At 36.7% G+C, this 20,282-nt stretch overlaps 1 protein-coding gene across 1 annotated transcript in view; it reads right to left on the bottom strand.

Moving 5' to 3' along the window:
* Window positions 1-20,282, bottom strand: part of ABCA13 (ATP binding cassette subfamily A member 13) — a gene marked incomplete at its 5' end in the record, with an annotated part of 166,003 nt that overhangs the window by 74,365 nt on the left and 71,356 nt on the right. The window contains 4 exons of the mRNA XM_079299367.1: window positions 13,097-13,187; window positions 17,923-18,153; window positions 18,544-18,701; window positions 19,397-19,593. Coding sequence (XP_079155493.1) covers window positions 13,097-13,187; window positions 17,923-18,153; window positions 18,544-18,701; window positions 19,397-19,593 — 677 coding nt within the window. The remainder of the gene's footprint in view (window positions 1-13,096; window positions 13,188-17,922; window positions 18,154-18,543; window positions 18,702-19,396; window positions 19,594-20,282) is intronic.

The following is a 20,282-nucleotide window of genomic DNA, read 5'->3' as shown; positions in this document are numbered from 1 at the left end:
CCTCTTTAAGCTCTTTGTTATTTATTTCCTAGAATAATGGCTGCAAAATTTCATTTGCATGCAAAAAGCTTAGGAAAAGAATGTGCCAAACTCCTTTCAAACTTATCACTGTATTTAGAAGAAATACATCCTCATGTCAGGCTTAAACAGAGTAGGAATTATTTACTCCGAGCAATATGTAAGGGGCTGAAGAACTGGTAGAATACAATTGCACTTAAATCTCAGAGGGAGCAACACTTTAGAGTACCCTCATATTTGACATGTTGGAGAGGAGATATATCTGACTTTCACTAGTTAAATGAACAACAGAAGCTTAAAGTGAGTTTCTGCTAAAGGAAAAGTTAAAACATCCAGGTGTAAGAGAGCAAAAAGCCTTCATCCATAAAAAAATTTTCTTTACTCTTACTTGCTGCATTGTTACCCAAGCAGTGACAGGGGTGTATCCAAGCAAGAGAATTTGATCCTGGACATCACTCTTAGCATCCGAGATTTTCATTCAGGTTTGTTGTAGGGAGTAAACACATTGTATAGATAACATAAGGCACATAATTAAATGGCAATGGAAAATACACGTCCAGAGAAGGACAATGAATCTGAGGAGGGACCTGGAGCACAAGTTTATGGGAAGTGGTTGAGGGAGCTGTGGTTGTTTAGCCTGCAGAAAAGGAGGCTCAGGGGTGACCTTATCCCTCTCTACAACTCCCTGAAAGGAGGCTGTAGCCACGTGGGGTCAGTCTCTTCTTCCAGGAAACCAGCAACTGGACAAGAGGAGTCTTAGGCTGCACTTGGGGAGGTTTAAGTTGGACATTAGGAAGAATTTTTTTATAGAAAGTGTGATGCAAAGTTGGAATGGGCTGCCCAGGGAGGTTGTGGAGTGACTGCCCCCGGAGATGTTTAAGAAAAGATTGAATGTGGCACTCAGTGCAATTGTCTAATTGATATGGTGGTGTTAGGTCATAGGTTGGATTTGATTATCTCAGAGGCTTTTGCCTACCTAAATGATTCTGTGATTCTGATTCTGCAAATTTGTTAACCAAAATAGGAGCTCCACTCTTTTTTATTATTGTGTTGGAAGAGGAGGAAATGAACTGCTAAAATAAGGAATTTTCAGCTTACAGTTTCCCATTAAATATGACTCATTCAAACACTTCAAGCACCAATCTAAAATACTCTACCCCACTTGGACTTTAACCCTACCACAGGATAGTTTTGGGATAGGTAACTAGCAGACTGGGGAATAATTAAAATCAGGACTAATTTTTGAGTACTTAATAACTCAACTGAAGAGAATACATTAGGATATACAACAAAATAGCTTTCAAAATAACCTGAATAGAATACATCACCTACATTCTTAAGAGCTCATTAAATGCAGCAAATGACTATTCCTATCTCCCAAACTCCCCAACTTTTGTAGTTTACTGAATGCACTTGATCAGAGTCCCTACCTGAATTTACTTTTTCAAAAGCCAACCACCATCACACTATGCTGCTGCAAAGATCTACAAAATAGTCAGAACAGATTTTAAGTGTAAAAAAGAATACAACCCAAGGTCTTAATTTTTTCTCAAGGCATAACATAACTTCGGTCACATTCTGAATATCATCTTTTAATTGCAAGAACTTCCATTTTTTCAAAGCAAGAGCATACTAGAGGTATTAATAACAGATGAAGTTATTAACACCATTGATATTTCTTCAATTATACAAAGTAGATTAAAACTAAAAATTAGATCCTAGTTTCCCTTTCCTTTTAATGTTTACAATCACAACTACTTACAGACATTATAATTCTATTATATGAAATATTAATTTAGGTATCTGAAATGCTCATTCAAGGCAGAAACAAGGTAAACCGGCCTCTTTAATTAATATAAAACTAATACTCACATACCTACATAATTTCCTATCTTAACCCTCTATTTAATGCAAGATTGTTCAATTGCATACCAATGCAAGAAAAAAAAGCATTATGCTTTGTCATCACTCATATCAAATAACAGAAAATTTTCCAAAAGCAGAAGTGCCACACTATGCAACAGCACTGTATATATGGTAGTGGAAAAAACTTTAAAAGAGATGTGCATCACAGTCACGCTCTAAGTGTAAATTTGAGGAAGCAGGAAAGTCCAAATGGCATTTAGCAAGTAAATAAAATTGTAAGAAAGACAGTGAAGTGAGACCTCTGCTTTTAATTTATGGACCTGCCTTATACTTTTGTCTTCCCAAACCTATTTGTCTGTTTTATCTACTCATTGCATTCAGTCTTAAAACTAGACTGCAAGCTGTCAAAGGTGGTAAGGACCTGGGGTTTTTATTCTTTCTATTAGTCTGTAGGGTGTCTGGAACAACAGGGCACGACTTTAGGCTGGGCTGCCAAGGCACTGCAGCTCATACAATGAACAATAGCTACCATAGCAGCTAGGAAAAAACATCATCCTTTTTTCTGCTCAAGTGTGAGCTGGTGTCAAAACACCTTTTATTGTTTTTACTAGCATGGAAATGGGCAGGAATATAGTCATAGCAGAAACTTGACTGAGTCTATATTTTATTTGGGAATGCAACCCTTCCAGGTTATAATAGCACTATCATTACTTTCAATGAAGGAAATTAATTTTCTAGTGCAAAATACTCTGTTTCTTTGCCTTCTCCAGCCATAAGAACACACAGAGTACATGAGCATAAAGAAATGAGAAACAATGGTGCTATCTTCCTGTCCTTCACCCTACAGACACCATGGAGAGCCAAATACAGTTGCTAGCCTGACAGCCAAGGTAGACTGGTGAATGGCCAGAGCTATTCTTAACCTAAGGAATAACTAACCTTAGCCAACTTAAGCTAGTCATGGCCTGGTGGAAGAACAGGACACACTGCTGAATGCACTGTTCCAATAATTGATCAATAGAGGGTTTCACTTGTTCCTACATTTGTGATACTTAAAGCAATCTCTTTTGTTACATTTTCATGTTTATTTCTGCTTTGCCATAATTTATATCTCTTAATCCTAGTTGGGATTTTCTGCCAGTTTAAATCATACTGAAAAAGAAGTTGGAATTAAACCAAGTATTTTTTAGACTTGTGTGGCAAATTCCACTGTAGCCAGGGCAACTTCATAATTTTGAGGTGGGAATATTCTTTGGAAACAAAAAAAAGACAAATTTTTCAGGTCAGATAGCTAGACTATCATGTATAAGGAAGTAAAATTACTGCAGATTTGAAAACCATAAGTCTCTGATTTTGAGTTTCTGCAAGGTTAACTTGCAACACTAACTGCTATGCTAATTTCAATTTCCAGGAGGTAATTTTGCAAATAGATATCCTTTTATTGCAGTACTATCTCCCCTGCAGTGATGCACCTGCAATGAATTGTCACATAGAAGGGGAGGCAAGTAAAGGAAGAGTTGAAAAACAAGCACAGAATGTGGCTACTAAATGGAAGCCTATTTGCACTTTCTTTTTGTACTCTTGAAGGCACAATAATAGAAGTACAGACTGTCAGAATTGCAAAAAAATTCCCAATTAATTTCATATGTATCTATATTTCCATGTCAGACTTGGCCAAGAGAAATAATGTATTTGTGGACACACAGGCAAACAATTATCACATACATCTTGTGCACTAGAATATACTCTCTTATTACAATAAGCAGCACACTTACTGAGGTTGGTTCCTTTTATTTCTAGAAGTGTAAATCAATACTCAAAGTTGTCATAATTCAAGCCATTGAATTCAACCTATTGACTCAAGTTGCAACGTTTCAAGATTGAAGCCAATGCAGACAAGGCTACAACCCACAGTACTTTTGTTCTGTTTGGTGAAAAACTGGTGAAAGGGCAGGGCAGCAATAAAACCTGAATGTTTGCTCTACCATTTCCCATGACATTGCACGTGAGATTTAATGCTAATTACCTTAGTATTTCGAACTAGACAGATTAAATACAACAATGGAAAAAAGAATTATTTATTCAAACCAGATGTCCTCAAACACTTCCCACTGGTTAGTAGCTTTCCAGAAAGGGAACTTTTAAAAAGCAGCTGTCCATCGCTGGGCTGCAGATGACCTCTGTCATGCAGCAGCTCAGTTTGCTGAGTGGCCTTTGAAAACACTATGTACAGCACTCTGGAAGAAGCCTCTTGGAATTGCTCAGAGAACTCAGACATTTAACAGAGGAAACAACTTCAGCAGGGCCCAGATTTCACTGTGACAGACAAGGACATTCTGACCCACTTTAACTTTCAGAATTTTTGCAAGTATTACCGTAATACAAACAAAGTACTTGGTCTAAAATACTGCAGCTCCCATAATCAGGAATATTTTTAGACTATATCTCTACTGGAGTTATTCTAATAATGAAAAAATCATATCAAAATTTGTGCAGGGAAACAATTCAAAACTGAAATTTCTGCAGGAGGCATGTTTTATTCAGACCTGATGCAATAGCAAACAATTGAAAAATGTGTTTGATGAATAACCTCATTCCTCAGGCATTCTGGTATCTCATAAATAGTGGTATTAAACAGCTTCAAGGATCTGGATTAGCAGAGCCAACTGCTCCATTTTTCCTAATGCCTCCGATGAATATGGTAACCCAAGTAAACAGTAAACCAGATCTAGAGACAGATAGACTTACATTTCAAATGAGGAATTGGCAAGTAACAGTGTAAAATATACACCTTGTATCACCTTGTAACAAGTTTACCACATGAAAAGCTGACAAAAAAAAAGTGTAGTCTTAACTGTTCCACATATTGCCCTTAATTCTGAAGCTACTTAACATGTTGCCCCTGTAACTCCTAAACCAGTTTTTTTTTAGTACTGGAGAATGTTACTAGTATTGAAAAAACAGATGTGCGAATATATTTCTAAAGTTTTTGTGAGCTTTTCTTGCACAAAGTGAATGTTTTCATGACAAAGCAGAGACAAAAATTTCACCAAAGGAGATACTTTTGAAAAGGCACTGGACACTTCATGTAGAAGCATAAGCCTCAAAGAGAGTCTTACTAGCAAAGCTAAGATGCTTAGCACACCTTCTACATACATATGCTGTATACTCAATAAATGACACAAGACATTTCATGGGGAAGATTTCATGAAGTCCCTTCCCTAAGCAACGTTCTACTTCAGAACAAAAAGTAAGCATCTTACTCTTGATAAACATTTCTTTAAGAAATTGGTCATTTACATTACTTGCATAATTGAAGTCTCTGTATTTGCTGGTGCAGCAGCATTGATAAAACAAAACTGAACATACTTGTACACATGTGTATATACACACGCTTTTTTCATCTTATTAATATATATACACAAACACAAGAGGATCTATAAAATACACACTCCACTTGTAAGCTTGGGCAAGGCAAGAATCCATCAGAATTTACTTCACTAAAGACTAGCTATCAGCAACATATATTTTCTGACACCATATGTATGACTTTGTCTTGATTTTCTAAGAGTGAAAATTTTCTCCAACACAGGCCCCATATCATGAGGGAGAGAAATAATAGTTTCTTTAAAATATGAGATGCAAATGCTATCTTTGGAAAAATTGAATTGCTGAACAACAACAACAACAAAAAACAATCTAAAAAATTCAACTCTTTGAACTAGGAGAAACGTATTACTACATGTCTAGCAAAAGTCACATTAGTATTACACTGGAAAAATCATTGCTGCTGCACCAGAGAATCCATTGCTGTTCAAATTTCAGTTTCCTTTTGGAAAACATCATCACCTGAACCACATACTGAATACAGATTTTTGGTAATGTTGGAAATGTGAAAAAAGTAAAATACCTGCAAAAAGTATCTACAGGTCATTCTCAAAAGCAGCAAATGAACACAGGAATGCTGGCTGCCATATCTCTGTTATCTTTTGAGGAAGAGTTCTACTTCCCTTGTATGGTTTCCTTTCTTTCCTGTTTTTTTTCAGTTAGTTAGAAATAATTACAGCATGAAATGAAGGATCAGCAGTCCTTCACACTGGAGAAAAAGTCTTCTGAATATTTCTTTAAAAGGTTTAAAACACTTATTTTAAAAGACTTTAAAGACTTTAAAACACTTCTTTAAAATGATTAAGATTGCCATGAAAGATCATATAGGTTATCTGTGCTTTTTTTCCAGTCTGTAGCTGTTGTAATGGTCTCAATAATTTATTGGAACGAAAAGAAAACAGCACATCATGGAGTGCAAAGGAAAGGCTGGAGGGGGAGACACACACAGAAGGGAGAAGCAGCAAGAGGGGAAACAATTGCTGTATGAAGAAATACACTGCCAAGAAGAAATCAGAGAAGGGCTTATAGGCAAGACATAAGAGCTACACAACTGAGATCATTTGATGTCTTGTTTATCAAGGTATTAAGGGGGCTCACCTTCTACCAATTACCTTTGGATAAATAAAGCATTCCTAATGCACCTACAACTAAACATATTCTTTATCCCTCAGCTCAAAGAAATATCTGAGCACAGTGGAGGAGCTACCAAGAAGTTTCACTTCTAAAGCAAGCGCTACTAATAACTAACACACAAACAACTCAGATTATGACAAATGTAAGGAAATCAGGTTCACAGTATTCTCATAATGTCATTCATGCATATCAGGCAGTAAGAGCTGAGACATGTTAGTATCAAATACAATTTTCTGTTTAGAAGGCCCTTGACATATATAGAAATTCAATGTATACTCATCACCATCAGAGGTTGCATGCATACCTGTTCTGGTTACCCAGAGCTTAAAATCTCCCTGAGGATTCTGCTTCCTCTAGGCAGAACAGAAGAGGCATCATCTCTTCCATCACAAGAGAAGGTTATGCAGCTATTTTCCTGAATTGTTCTCAGGTTGTAGTCTGAAGATTATGATTTCCAGTTTCTAATTTATTGAAGTTTGAATCTATAGCTATAGCAAATTTACTGGTTCAAGCAAACCTTCCACTCAAAATGAGATTCATATGTTTTAAGAACATATGAAAATACCAAATTACAGGAAAGGGGCTACTAAGTCCCTTACATAAAGTGATTTTTCTGAAACCAGCTCAATTCCATCAAGACAATATTGACGTGAGAAATGAATTTGATTTTCAAAATAAAAATCTCAAAGCAGATTGTTGTTCTATTCTCTGGTTCTGTACAACTTGTAGAAATCCAGTCTTTTTTTCAATTGACCCTCCTTTTGGGAAGTGCCAAAAGGGCAATTTACTGACCATTTCTTCTCTAGAGCTGAAGATAACAGGAGGTGTCTGTGAGGAAGGCAGGTAGGGTTAACCTCCTTCATATCTCTGAAATAGAAAGATACATGTGAGGGAGGACAAGGACAAGGTTGGGAATATGGATGAGCTTCTTGGCATTGTAAGAGTAGCACACCTTACTAGAAAACAGCTGCACTTCCATTGTTCTCCTAGCTGTCTTCTAATGTCTGGTCCTACCTAAGAGAGAGTTCAAGATATCCATACTGTGGATGAAAACAAGAAAATAACCAGGCAGCAATCTCAAAGAAAAAAACTTGTAGGGAAAATATTTGGGTGAGAGAAAAAAATAATGGGTAAAAGAAGTGAAGCATTGTAGAAAGGAAGAAGAAACAGAATATTTGCTGTCAGAAGTGTAGGAGTTACAGTTACACACAGAGAATACAAATTCATATATAAACCTCAAATATCTCAAATGATCTTATTTTTGAAATCAGCTGTCATTGTGTAACAAATGATAGGTAACAATATAAAGATGCTCCATCCTTATTCTATGCTGCAGAGAATCCTGAAAGGGTAAAGGAAGAAAGATTGGGGTTTGAAGAATATAAAGCTAAATATTTGAAGTGTTTATTATATCAAGTTGTCAACACATGCAAGAAACATGACAGTTCCTGCAAGAAAATAATTAAAACAACATTAAAAAGGTGAAGGAAAATACCATGTATCCAAGATTTTTAGGCCAGCTACTTGGACAGTTTTTCAGGGCTTTGTGCTGGATTTAAGTGGTAGTGTTACCTATACTGTTAGACTGCCTGAAGACTGAAATTTATGCTTTATCTTCTCATTGGTAGACAGCAAAAGTTTGAAAATTTTAATACCAGCATTCATGCCAGCAGCCACTTCTAAACAGAGACACTGATGCTTCGTGTCTACAATATTCTTCTCATAAATCAAGTTACATTTTCCAAGGTGGAGTACTGAAATAATTACTAGGCTATTTTATGCAAATTTTACAAGATATTGAAAGAAGTGAGATCTGTATGAAAAATGGATGTTAAAATATAACTTCAAGGACAATGTAAAAATCACTGTCAAGCCTTTTTTTTTTTTTTTTTTTGTAGTTACAGTGAACTCAATTTGTCAGATGAAAAGATAAGAATAAAAGAAACCACTTGATCACCTACAAAAAGACCAAATTCCAGTCTGCTGCTCATGTGCAGAAATCAATAGCACCCTTTATCATAGCATGTTTTCTGCATAGACCCAAACCTTGTGTCAAATGCACCAGAAGTAGCAACACACTTCCCTGGGCAGAAGAATTTCAATTGTTAATTTACTCTTGCCTGTCTTAGATTATAGCTATTTGCTTACTTTTTGCTTCCTTTGTTTCATTTGTCTCTTCTGCCCAAATAAAAGGTAGAATTGTAGTTTAACAGACAATATTCTTCATGCAGTAAAAAAAAAAAAAAAAATAGAAAAAATTAGGATCATTAAGGAAACCACTTCTCTGTATTAATTTTTATAAACTACATTAAAGCAGCCCTGCTGGTGCCTTTGTAAGGACTTCATTGCCAATCTCCAATATTAATTCTTCTCTGCTTGCTTCCTGAATTATCAATTTCTCCCTAAAGTCATTCAAACTTAAAAATGTGGACAAAAAGGTTGTACTAGTATTGTGGAATCAGTCTCATCAATTTTAAATGGATAGTCAAAATGACCTCTTTGTATAATTTTGTACATTAAGCTCAAATATAAATCACCTTAGCTGTCTTAAAATGCCTCTCTACTAGCATCATCAGATAACTGTGTTACCCAGGATATGACTCCCCATTACACAGACATGACTAGCATTTGGCTTCATTAAAATACCCTTTATTTATAAAGGATTCAGCTTTTCAAGTAATCTAACTCAGTCCCTAGGACTGGTCTTACTTATCACCTTTCAGCAGTTTTCTTTTTTTTTCCATCAGCAAGGTTATGTTTACTTCAGAGTCACTCATGAAGATAATTAAAAGGCAGAGTTGAAACCCAGCTGAGATTCACAAAAGCTCTTCATGTTGAGGTTCCACTATTAATGACTACTCTTTTGTCAGCTACAATTTAATAGATTAGCTTTTAGATGAGCTTTATGAGTACTGTACATTGTTGATCTCACCAATCCTAACAGGAGTAATGTCACATTTGGCCCAATATAGTTCAAAATGGATAACACCAGCTGCTTCAGAGGAAGGGTTAAGCAATGTTATAAAGTAGTTATGCATCAAACCTTCTTCCACACCTACACTTTCACAGGCTAACTTATCCAAGAAGTACAAAGGCACATAAGCTTTAATTACACTTCTGTTACTATAGCTATTCGTATTATACATCCATTGACAAACTTTGGATTTTACAACATATTGCAATACTCTTAGTCTCTGCAACACTATATGGAAAAAAATTCAAATATTATGTATTACTGAGTGAAAAATATAAAGAATCAATTCTGAATTTTCTACAGTTTAGTTTCACTATATCTCAGGGGTTCCAGATGTAGTTTACTGCCAGAAGGGACTTGATCCAAAGCTGGTACCTCCCAGAAATTTCTAAGACAATAAATGCTACAAAATGAAATAATTTGGCTCTTCAGCAAAACATCTGAGTATCTTAATTCAATAATATTGATCCCTGAATGAGCCAACAAGACTGCTCACTAGCCTATTACCTGCTTTTGCATATGTTCAGATTATTTTGTCATTTATCCATGGTTAGCTACTTACCTCTTGGGCTTGTTCTTAGCTTTCCTGAATATTTCTGTATATATACTGCCTACTGTGGATTATGATAATTTTATTGGCCCCCACAGAATTGGTTTCTCCATTTTCTCTAGGCTATTTGGCTTCAATAATCTTGTCAAGCAGTCATTGCAAGCTCAGTCTAACCATTTTTATGCATGCTCTGCATACATCTAGAAAACAATAACTAGCTATTGTGTGTTCCAACTGTTTAGAAATTAATAATGCATGACTGTGTTATAATATATGTATGTACTATGTCTGCACACACAGTCATCCCTGAAGTAAAAATAAAATTTTTACTGTTGTCACAAAAAGGTGAGTTTTAATCTAAGGTTTTTTTCATAGAATAAAATTAAAAATTTTGAGAAAACCATCCACCAAGGAAACAGATATTACAGTGTGCTTTGCCTCTTTTAAATCACCAATTTTAAAACCGTTACAATTAATTTAATTAATGGACTTCTACTTACCTCTAACATTTGCATTTAGAAATATTCAAATAATTCTGAGTTTATTTTACATTATTTTTGTTGTTGACCTTAAGCAGCCAAGCACCAGCTGCTCCCCCATACTTCCCCTTCTCCAGCAAGATGGGGAAGAGAATAGGAAAAGAGAAAAATTTTGGGTCAGGATACAGGCAGTTTAATCAGTAAAGGAAAAAGAAAGAAAAATAAACCCAAAACAGAAAAACAAACCAACAGAAGCCAAAATATTAAACCCAGAAAATGCAAAGGCAACCACTCACCACCTCCCACAAGTGGACATGCTCAGCCACTGGGAGCAGAAGCTAGCTCCTCAAAAGAGCTTTTATTGCCAAGCATGGCACTCTGTGACACTGAATAGCTCTCTAATCAATTTAGCTTATCTGTCCAGGTCATGTCCCCTCACATCCTCTTTCTCATCCCCAGCTTAACTCACAACATGGAAATGGGAAAAGAGAGAACCTTGGCACTGCAAATACTATTCAGTGATAACTGGTGTGTCCAAAACACAGCACCACATAGGATGCTATGAAGAAATTTAATTCAATTCCAGTCAGACACAGTATACTAAGACAATGTTAAACATTACTTCAGTGAGATACTGTCATATTTTGCTGAAATAATATCTCTTGTGTGTTTTTGGCAGCAGTCGTCAGCATAAATTTCTGCAGTTTCATTTAAGAGATGTACACACCTCTTTGCTGCTCCTCCTAGTCTGGGAGACATTAGACATCATTTTGGTTTCTGCACAATCCTGACATCTCAAGGGCTCAGCAGCAGTAAAGGATAGCCAACACCCCTGCTTGAGCTCAGATCTGTGCTTTGTGAAACTCTCTAGCCCAAATTCTTTTACAAATGAAATAGCAGCATCCTATGATCTCCTCAATAATCCCAGCTGCTTGCTCTAGGGGGTTTAGAAAATTCATTTGGCTGCTTTGACAACAGAAAGTTTGACTGCCTTTGAACCTGCTTTCAAAGACAAAGTCATACAAGTCAAGCTATTGCCCATGGAGTATTCTGGTTAACTTTGACAATGATGGATACCTTTCATGACCATTCCCAGATCCCTTATGCCTACACTTCACAACTGTCCTTAATGATGAATGACAGTCATATGCAATGAATGACAATTTTCCAGTACTCTCATCCCCAAAGAAATAGCATTATCATCACATTTTTGCTATAACTTATCAGGCTGAAAAAATATGGAGTCTCTGATCACTCAATTTTTTATTAATGTAATAACTTGAACAAATACTACTTTATACATTTTGAGATGCAGACAGGAAAGTATATCAAGTTCTTAGGTAGGATATACTGTCTTCATTACTTTAGGAACTGTAAATCTTACTCTTTAATGAAAATGCAGTGTGAACAAGACAGATTGTTATGATTTGAATCTAGTTTCAATGTCCTGAGTCTTGAACAAATAAATTTACTGTTACAAAATAAGGGATATTCAAAACTGTGTTTTGAATAGAAGTCTTATCCTCACCACTGACAGAAGTGGCTATTCTATTTGCTTAGTGAGGTTGTTTTCTTTTTGTACACTTACATCTTCACTGATTCAAGAGGGGCTGCAATAGCCCAGCAAACAGACCCTCTGGGAAAATTCATCTATTCAAGCTTGCATTTTGTGAGAAAAGGTCTCACCTTAGGCCACTGTTATTGGCAATGGTTACTTATTACTGGCAGATAAAACTGAATTTATCTTAACAAATAAAGAAAGCTTGGCTGAAAAATTGCTATTTCTGTTACAGTAACATTAAAGGTCTGCAAATCAGGAATTCCCTATGCCTGTACTTTACAGAAACAAAATAAAAAGTACTGCACAAAAGGACAAAATGTTTGATGTCTAACCAAAGAAAGCTATAATCTAAATGTCAATCTTCAAATAGAAAGAAACATAAGGACAGAAGCATGAAAATCCCAGAGCCAATGTGAAAACATTCATCAGCTTGATGGGCACTGACATTAGAGAACTTGAGTCTTGGATTTTGCAATGGCATCAACGTATGATTGTTAGTGATTCTTCTTATAAAAATAATTTTTAAAAGAGAAAAATCTTCCTGAGTTTTGAGAAGTGTTTACAAGGACCTCTGCCCAAGCTTGCAGGGCAGAAAAAGAGAAGTATGAAGGATTTTTCTTTAAAACAAGATGTAAAGGAACCTGAAATAACATGCCATTTATGACAACAAATGATCTCCCACTACAAGGCAAACCAGCTTTTTTCTTTTGCATTGTACATGGATGAACATGAATGCAATTTTCTAATAGCTTAAAGATTTTATCTTTGGTGTATGTCTTCAATATTTATCCATTTTCAGTATGAGACAAAGAGGATAATTAGTTTCCAGGGGCTGGTATGAAGCAGTAAGCCAATGCCCCTGCAGTAAGAGAATGCTCACGTGCACACGAACACCAAAGGGTGGGAAGATGACAAGTGATAGAGGCAAATCACAGCAGACAAAAAAAAAAAAGAAAAGCTACCACGAAAGGCAGACACACAAAAAAGAAATTATCAGATGGTAGCAAGAGTGTTCTCCATTTGCTTGTGCATTCCTCAACTTTAGGAACTCTGTGCATGCTTATATTTACAATTTTGATATTTATAAATCTAGTTGCTTCAGAAGGCACATAATTTTTTTTACTTACAGACTGATTCAGCATCATTTGTGTGGTCCAGGTGTGCTGCCCGTGGAACATAGGGCTTCTTCTCTGAGTCCTGCAGCAGCTTCAGAAAAACCTTCAGTCAAAGAAAAAAGTATTTAATTAATTTTTACCTTGGTGGAATACGACTATAAAATTAGTCAAGCTCTCCAGTGAAAATCTTGGGGATAAGGGAAACAAAATAAATGTAAATGGATGCAAAACACCTGTCAGAAGGGATTTAAAATTATACAAACCCAGCAGAATTCACCAACTACATAATAATGAGATTTAAATGGTCTATACACTTTGCCAAAGAGATTTCTGTTCAACCTACTATTTCTTGCTTAAACCTGTTTCACAGTTCTGTCCACATTAAGCCCTTTGAATTTCAGAGGCATGTATTCTGTTTTTCTGTACCTCAGCCTTGCAAACCTTGGAATGGCTTTCCTGGAGAGCCTTTTTTTACACACTCACCACTTCTTGTAAACTTAAACTAAAAATACAATTAACATTTTCATATCTTAACCTGAACTGCCTTTTAAAGAGTGACCTAAGAACCTGAGACAAAAAGAAAGATAAGAAAAATTAACAGAAAATACAGGTACCATGATCATCTCGCACAGAAAGAGAACAACTAAATTTTGCTTTGTCTTGATGAAAGTTTTCTTTTGCTCTTTCCTCTTTGTTTGGGTTGAGCTGCAAGACAGATTATACCCACAGTGCAACTTTCAGAAATCATTAAGAAACTGTTTATTTCTTCCCACAAAAGAACCTGATATCAGCTATAACAAAAAATTCCTTGCTTCCAAGGAGCTCACATAATAGACAATAAAAACCAGTCAATGTGAAGTACTTTATAACTCTTGAAAGATATTTCTTGACTTTCTAAGGTCTGACTGTTACAAAAACCGCATTTTGCTTAGTCAATATAATTGCCATTTAACAGTGGTTATTGATTGCATTTGTTACCTGTCAGTTTTCAGGGAACAACTTTGGCCTTTAACAACTGCAAGGCCAGGAATTTCTGGCCTGATATTTCTGTATTAGACCCTGGAGGCAGATCCTGACAGCCTAAAACCACTTTCTAATTTGTTTTCTTGGACTTACTTGCTGATGGCTTTGAACACCAATTTTGTCAAGCAAACCAAACAACTGAATCATGGAATCACTGAATTTCCTGGGTTTGAAGGGACCTTTAAGATAATCTAGCTTCAAGCCCTCTGCCTTGGTCACCTTTCACTGGACCAGATGCCTCAGAACTCAATGCAGCCTGGTCTTGAACACTTCCAAGAATAGGACATCCACATATTCTCTGGATAACCTGATCCTGTGCCTCACCACTGTCATAAAATAGAAATTCTTCCTTCTTTTCCCCCTTGTTCAGTCACTGCATGCTCTTGTAAAATGTCCCTCTCTGTCTCATAGACTCTCTTCAGGTATTAGAAGGCCACGCTTAAGTCACCTCAAAGGCCTACTCCTCTTCCAGCTGAACAATCCTAACTTTCCCATCCTTTCCTCATGGGAGAAGTTTTCTGTCTCTCTATTCACCTTGATGGCCTCCTCTGGACTCGCACCAACAGGACCCTTTTCCTCGTGCTAGGACCCCAGATCTGGATGCAGCCCTGCAGTGGGGTCTCAGCAGAGCAGAGGGGCAGAATCCCCTCCCTCCCCTGCTGCCCACTCTGCTCTGGATGCATCCCAGGACAGGATTGGCTCTCTGTGACCATGGCTGGGTCATGTCCAGCCTCCCATCCCCCAGCACCCCCAGGTCCTCCTGGGCAGGGTTGCTCTGGATCTGCTCATCCCCCAGCCTGGGTTGGTATTTGGGGGTTACCCTGACCCAGGTGCAGCACTTTGAACTTGACCTTATTAAACCTCATGAGATTCCCATGGGCCCAATTCTTGATCTTGTCTAGCTCCCTCCAGATGGCATCCTGTCCCTCAAGAGTGTCAACCACTTGTGAAACCTCAAAGTAGCTGCACCTCTGTGGCTAGGACAATGCCTACGCTACAAAACATTACCTGCATATGTTTATTTCATTGTCAGAATAGCTGCAGACACATTTTGTTATTTAATCTCTTTGAGTCACTGCAGAGATTATGTAGCTATACCTTAAAAAAAAAGAAAAATCCACCAAATGCCTAATGCATTCTATGTCTGTTGTAAGCTTCATTGAAACATACTCTGATACAGCTACACAGGCAGAAGGACACCTGCATTGCCCAGTCCTCCCTGTGGTATGCAATCTTCAAACATCCTCTTAAGAATGGGAGTCATTAGGGGATTCATTTTACAGAAGATATGATAATTTACTTGATGTGGCCCCAGATATCGTGGACAGAAGTAGTATTAGCTAACAATGTTATTAACAGAGTATCCTCCTAAACACACAAAGGGGGAAAAGTCAGCTTTAGGCACCATGACAGAGAGATAGTATATTCTTACAAAATCTAAATGAAGGTATATTCTGGACCTCAGCAGATCATCCTCTCTCTGCATTTCCTGCTTGCTTAGTTAGTCAGAGCACAGTGTTAATGGCAGCAAGGTTGTAGGTTCAATTCTCATATGGGCCAAGCACTTTAGACCTGGATTTGATGATCCTTTTGGGTCCCTTCCAAATCAGAACATTCTGTGAAATTCTGTAATTCTGTGAAGTTCTGTTTAATTTTTGTTTTGACTAGCAAGTCTTCTGTTTAATTTTTGTTTTGACTAGCAAGTCTATCTCTGATTAAGGACTTGTCCTTGTCAATGACAAAAAGTGCTTTTTGTCCTTTAGGAAACTGGCCAAATGACAGTGAAATAAATTAATGTGACTGTGCCATCTCCAGGAGCTGTTGGAGCACCCTGCATTTCACTAGAACGTGCACATCATTCAAGGACATATATCCCTGGAAAGTTTTGATGCAAACTCTCAGGTCACTTCAAGGAAGAGAATTTAAAAACAGTACTCAATTAACAAATTTTGACACATCTTATTTTGAAAAGATGCTACAATTGTTTTGTTCTCTCCTCGAAGAAAAGCAAGAAAGCAATAAGCTTTGAAATCTCTAGTTGTGAAACTTTCAGAGAACTCTTAGTATGTGCTTAATTAACTACCCTTCTATTCTCCTTTTGGTTCTACCAAAACTTTTGATTACAACTATTATAAAATTCAAGCCTAAAATTTGAGCAAATATAATATTAGTGAGATGTAAAGGTGTCAGAAACTGATTTTTTAGGACTTCGAGATTACTTTCAAATATGAATGGAAGTCCATTTTCCCTCAGTTAATATGATTTTTAGAGTGTGTGAGGGTCCCTCAGAATGAAAAAGAATAATGGTGAGTGTTCAGAAAGGATGAAAAAAATTAAAACACATTTTTTCCTTTAAGGCCAGGGTTCTTTGTTTCCAGATTGAATGGCTTGAATAGATTTGTGCTATTATGTGCTGTCTTTTTAGTTCCCAACGCAAAGAGGCTTTTGATAAGAAAACAGAGAATTGAGATTGTAATGACAGCTAGATGCAGAGATGACATAAGTCAACCCAAATTAATGCATTAAATCTTCAAGCTGCAGAATGGTACATTAATATCTAATACCACATTTAAAGATGTTTTTAAACTTCCCCTTCACAAAAACAGCTAAAAGCAAGCTCTCAACTGAATCACAGATTCAGCTTACCGAGGAATCTTCCTCATATCCATGACAACTTCACATTTACTTCATACATGTCAGTTCATGGACATGTAACCCAAAAGTATTCTTAATATGTAATTACCTCCAAATCTATAAGGTTTGGCAGTGAAAAATATTATTCCTTATACCATGTTAATCATCTTACATAAGAAAATAGAAACTTTCCAACAAATTTTTGACTTGCCTCAGAATTGCATCACAGGACTGTAATTTATTTCATAACATTAAATAAAAATTTTATTAAACTTGCCAACTATGTATGATAATCATTAGACAGATAGATGAAATTGGTCTCCTATCATCCCTTGAAGTAAAAAAAAAATATTTTAAAGGACCTATAGTACAGTACTTGGATAGGGGTGGTTTAGGGAATCTCATTATTTAGAAATTATAGATTAGGTAAAAAGAGTCCAAGGGAAACAACCCCTTGCTGGCATGGCTGTTTACACAAATCTAAATTCAGAATTATGAAGGTGCATAACAGAGTTGCTTCCTCTGATCCATTTAGCATATACAGATGCTTACATGCATATATATGTGTGTATATATTGTCATGTGTATATATATATATATAGTCGTGTACACATTCATATATATATATAGTCATGCATATATATATATATATCTCAAAGACACTCTCTCTTGGTATATACAGAAAATAGTCTTTAGATATTTCATCACAAAGTTTGGCTAAGTCCTAAGCTTCAGAACCAGTAAGTTGGAAGGTAATCTTAGCAACAATTTTTCTGTCCAAAGAGCCACCTGAGCTGAACCATCAGACTTGAAGGTCCTAAGCTTGTTCCACTGCTATGGGTTTAGGACAACACTGCTTCTCATAAAGTCAATGATGCATTACATTTCCCTTCAGTTAGTGCAGAAACAAGCAATTAAAGGTTACACAGTTCAGTCTTCACACTAGATTCTTGAAATAAAAGTGTATGTCATAGCAGAGTAGGTGCTGAAATTAACAGCAGAGCAAAACTATGAAGTATAGGTTTTACCTGATTTGGGAGGTTTTGTTTGTCTGCTTGCTTTTTTTTTTTGCTTTTTTTTTCCTTGAAAACATTCTTATCAAAAGAGATTTTGTGCAATATAAAAGATACAATCAAGATTCTCTAACCAAGAAAATGTCATCACATAGAAAAAACAAGTACCTCTTCCAAAGTTGTGTCAGAAATGCCATAGCCAGTCACATGTAGATGCTGAAGACTTTCATCTAAAGCTTGAAAAAGACCTTTAAAAGAGGTTTTATCTGCCCTTTCTGGGATCACATAGGTCAGCTCAGTTCCATTGTTTTCTTTCAAGAAGGCTTCTGGAATGTGGGTCTGTACCAGAGATGTGACCTGAACAATGTGCTTAGGGTCCTGGACTTCAAATACAGAGGGCTATGAAGAAAGAAAGATAATAATGCATAAAAAATGAAATATTACCAGAAGAATTGGTCTTAATATTAGAATTCATGCAGGAAAAATTCCACCAATGAAACTACACCACAGCTGGGATCCAAACACTACCTCCCAGGGAATTAAGGACAGTGAGACAAGCCTCTTTTCAGCTAAATGCTGTTATTCACCATTTTGAAAGATGACATTGTGTTCATCTAAATAGCAAAATAATACCACCCACCCAAAGCAATCAAGGAAGCCAATAAAAACACAGATTGTTAGAGAAGCAGCAAAACATGCCACGTATTACTTCATGCCAGGGACATACATCTCCCCTAAAATATACTTGGCATGCACCCTGCAGTTCAGCACAGCACACATTCAACATACCTTTTTGCTGAGTGTCAGACTGTGTCCCTGGCCATAGGTCTCCCTGAGAGAGGAGGGGGAGCCCCAGCACCTGAGCTGGCCGCGCTGCAGGATGGCAACGCGGTCGCTGAGCGCCTCGGCCTCATCCAGGTGGTGAGTGGTGAAGATCAGCGTGCACCCTGCTTGACAAAGGGTGGCACATGTCTACAGGAGCTGGCTCCTACACAAACCCCCCCACCACGCTCCTTTGACCTTAAGGAAACGTCTGCCAGACTCTACAAAATCTCAACTACAAACAAAATGCGCTGTCAGAATTACAATTTATACATAGCAAACACTATTAAGGCTTTAGAACCTCCAGCTGTTTTAAAAGCTTAAAAGATTCCTTAAAATGACATAACAGCAGCATCACTTCCAATGGATCAGTCAGTGTGAGCTATTACACCTAATTGAGTGCTCACTAGCTGAAGAGTTTGCTTCCCACAATCAATTTTAGAATTAGTGTAGCAGACTGATTAATATATATTTTCATTAAAAGTATATAAGCATCTATATGCAGGTATATGCAAAATGGGAAATGGAAACCAGAAAGTAATTTTGAGAAGCTGAAGAGAAGGGAGAAACTTCAGGACAGGACTTAGAATTAACCGCCATCTTTTTTAGACTCGGTGTCTTTCTGTACAATAGCAGATAATTCTTGTAATACCATTTGACATGTCTGAAATTTACCAAGTTCAACTTAAGGTTTCCTCAGAAATTTATGTATTAGCCTTCTGATAATATTTTGGCTATACTTTGACTATCCAGTCTGAATTTATTGAAAAAATATCCAGAAAGGAAAAGAAGATCCAAATCATGCACATAAACTTTGTACCAGCTTTGTACTTCAGCAGAACATCCCAGATACTGCGGCGAGAACACGGATCCACTCCGCTGGTGGGCTCATCCAGAACAACTGTCTTTGAGTTCCCAATGAAGGAGATAGCAATTGACAGCCTCCTTTTCATTCCCCCTGAAAGGGCTCCCACAGGTTTGTATTGATGTTGGGATAAATCCACATCTTCCAGAGCTCTGAAACAGGAGTACAGAAACAGGACCAATTTTAAAAATGTTTTTCTTGCCACATTCTGTCCACTCAGAGAACTACTATTGAAAAGTCATTGTAATTTGAAAAGGACAAAATCAGTACCTCTGACTCATTATATACTTTGGTGTCAAAAGCAAATAGGGAAAAAATCTCTACCTACAAAGCATAAATGCTTATCATCAGATGCATAGATTCTAAATAAATATTGTAAAGAAAATTTTAAGTTAAAGCAAGTAAAATAAATGTTATTTCGTCTCACAACTTCAGCAAACTCCAGATTATAGCCCCTTTTAACAATGAAAGATTCTTAGTTTCATAATTGAAATAGTGCTTCAGGTTTTGCAAACTACTTAAAGAACACTAGAGATGCCTGATATTTTTGGAAATGCATAGTCATTTGAAGTAAAAAAGGTAACATCACTCTTTTTTTTTTCTTTCAGAAAACATGTGTTTGTGAAATAAACTGATTAGTGATACCTGGGTAGAATAATACTTATCTAATCAAATCTACTCTAACTCTTGTGTTAAGGACTGGGACATATTTTACAGATTTTTCAATTCAGCTCTTGCTCTCTGATGCTATCTTGCCTCTGAGCATGGTATGGAAATGTAATTAATAAAGGCAATATTATAAGGCCTTTAACTTATTTTTCATTACACTGAGAAACCGGTC

Source organism: Erithacus rubecula, assembly GCF_903797595.1.
Source record: "Erithacus rubecula genome assembly, chromosome: 3".
Classification (NCBI taxonomy): domain Eukaryota; kingdom Metazoa; phylum Chordata; class Aves; order Passeriformes; family Muscicapidae; genus Erithacus; species Erithacus rubecula.
Note: the sequence above shows the minus strand (reverse complement) of the source record. Positions and strands in the feature narration are given on the sequence as shown.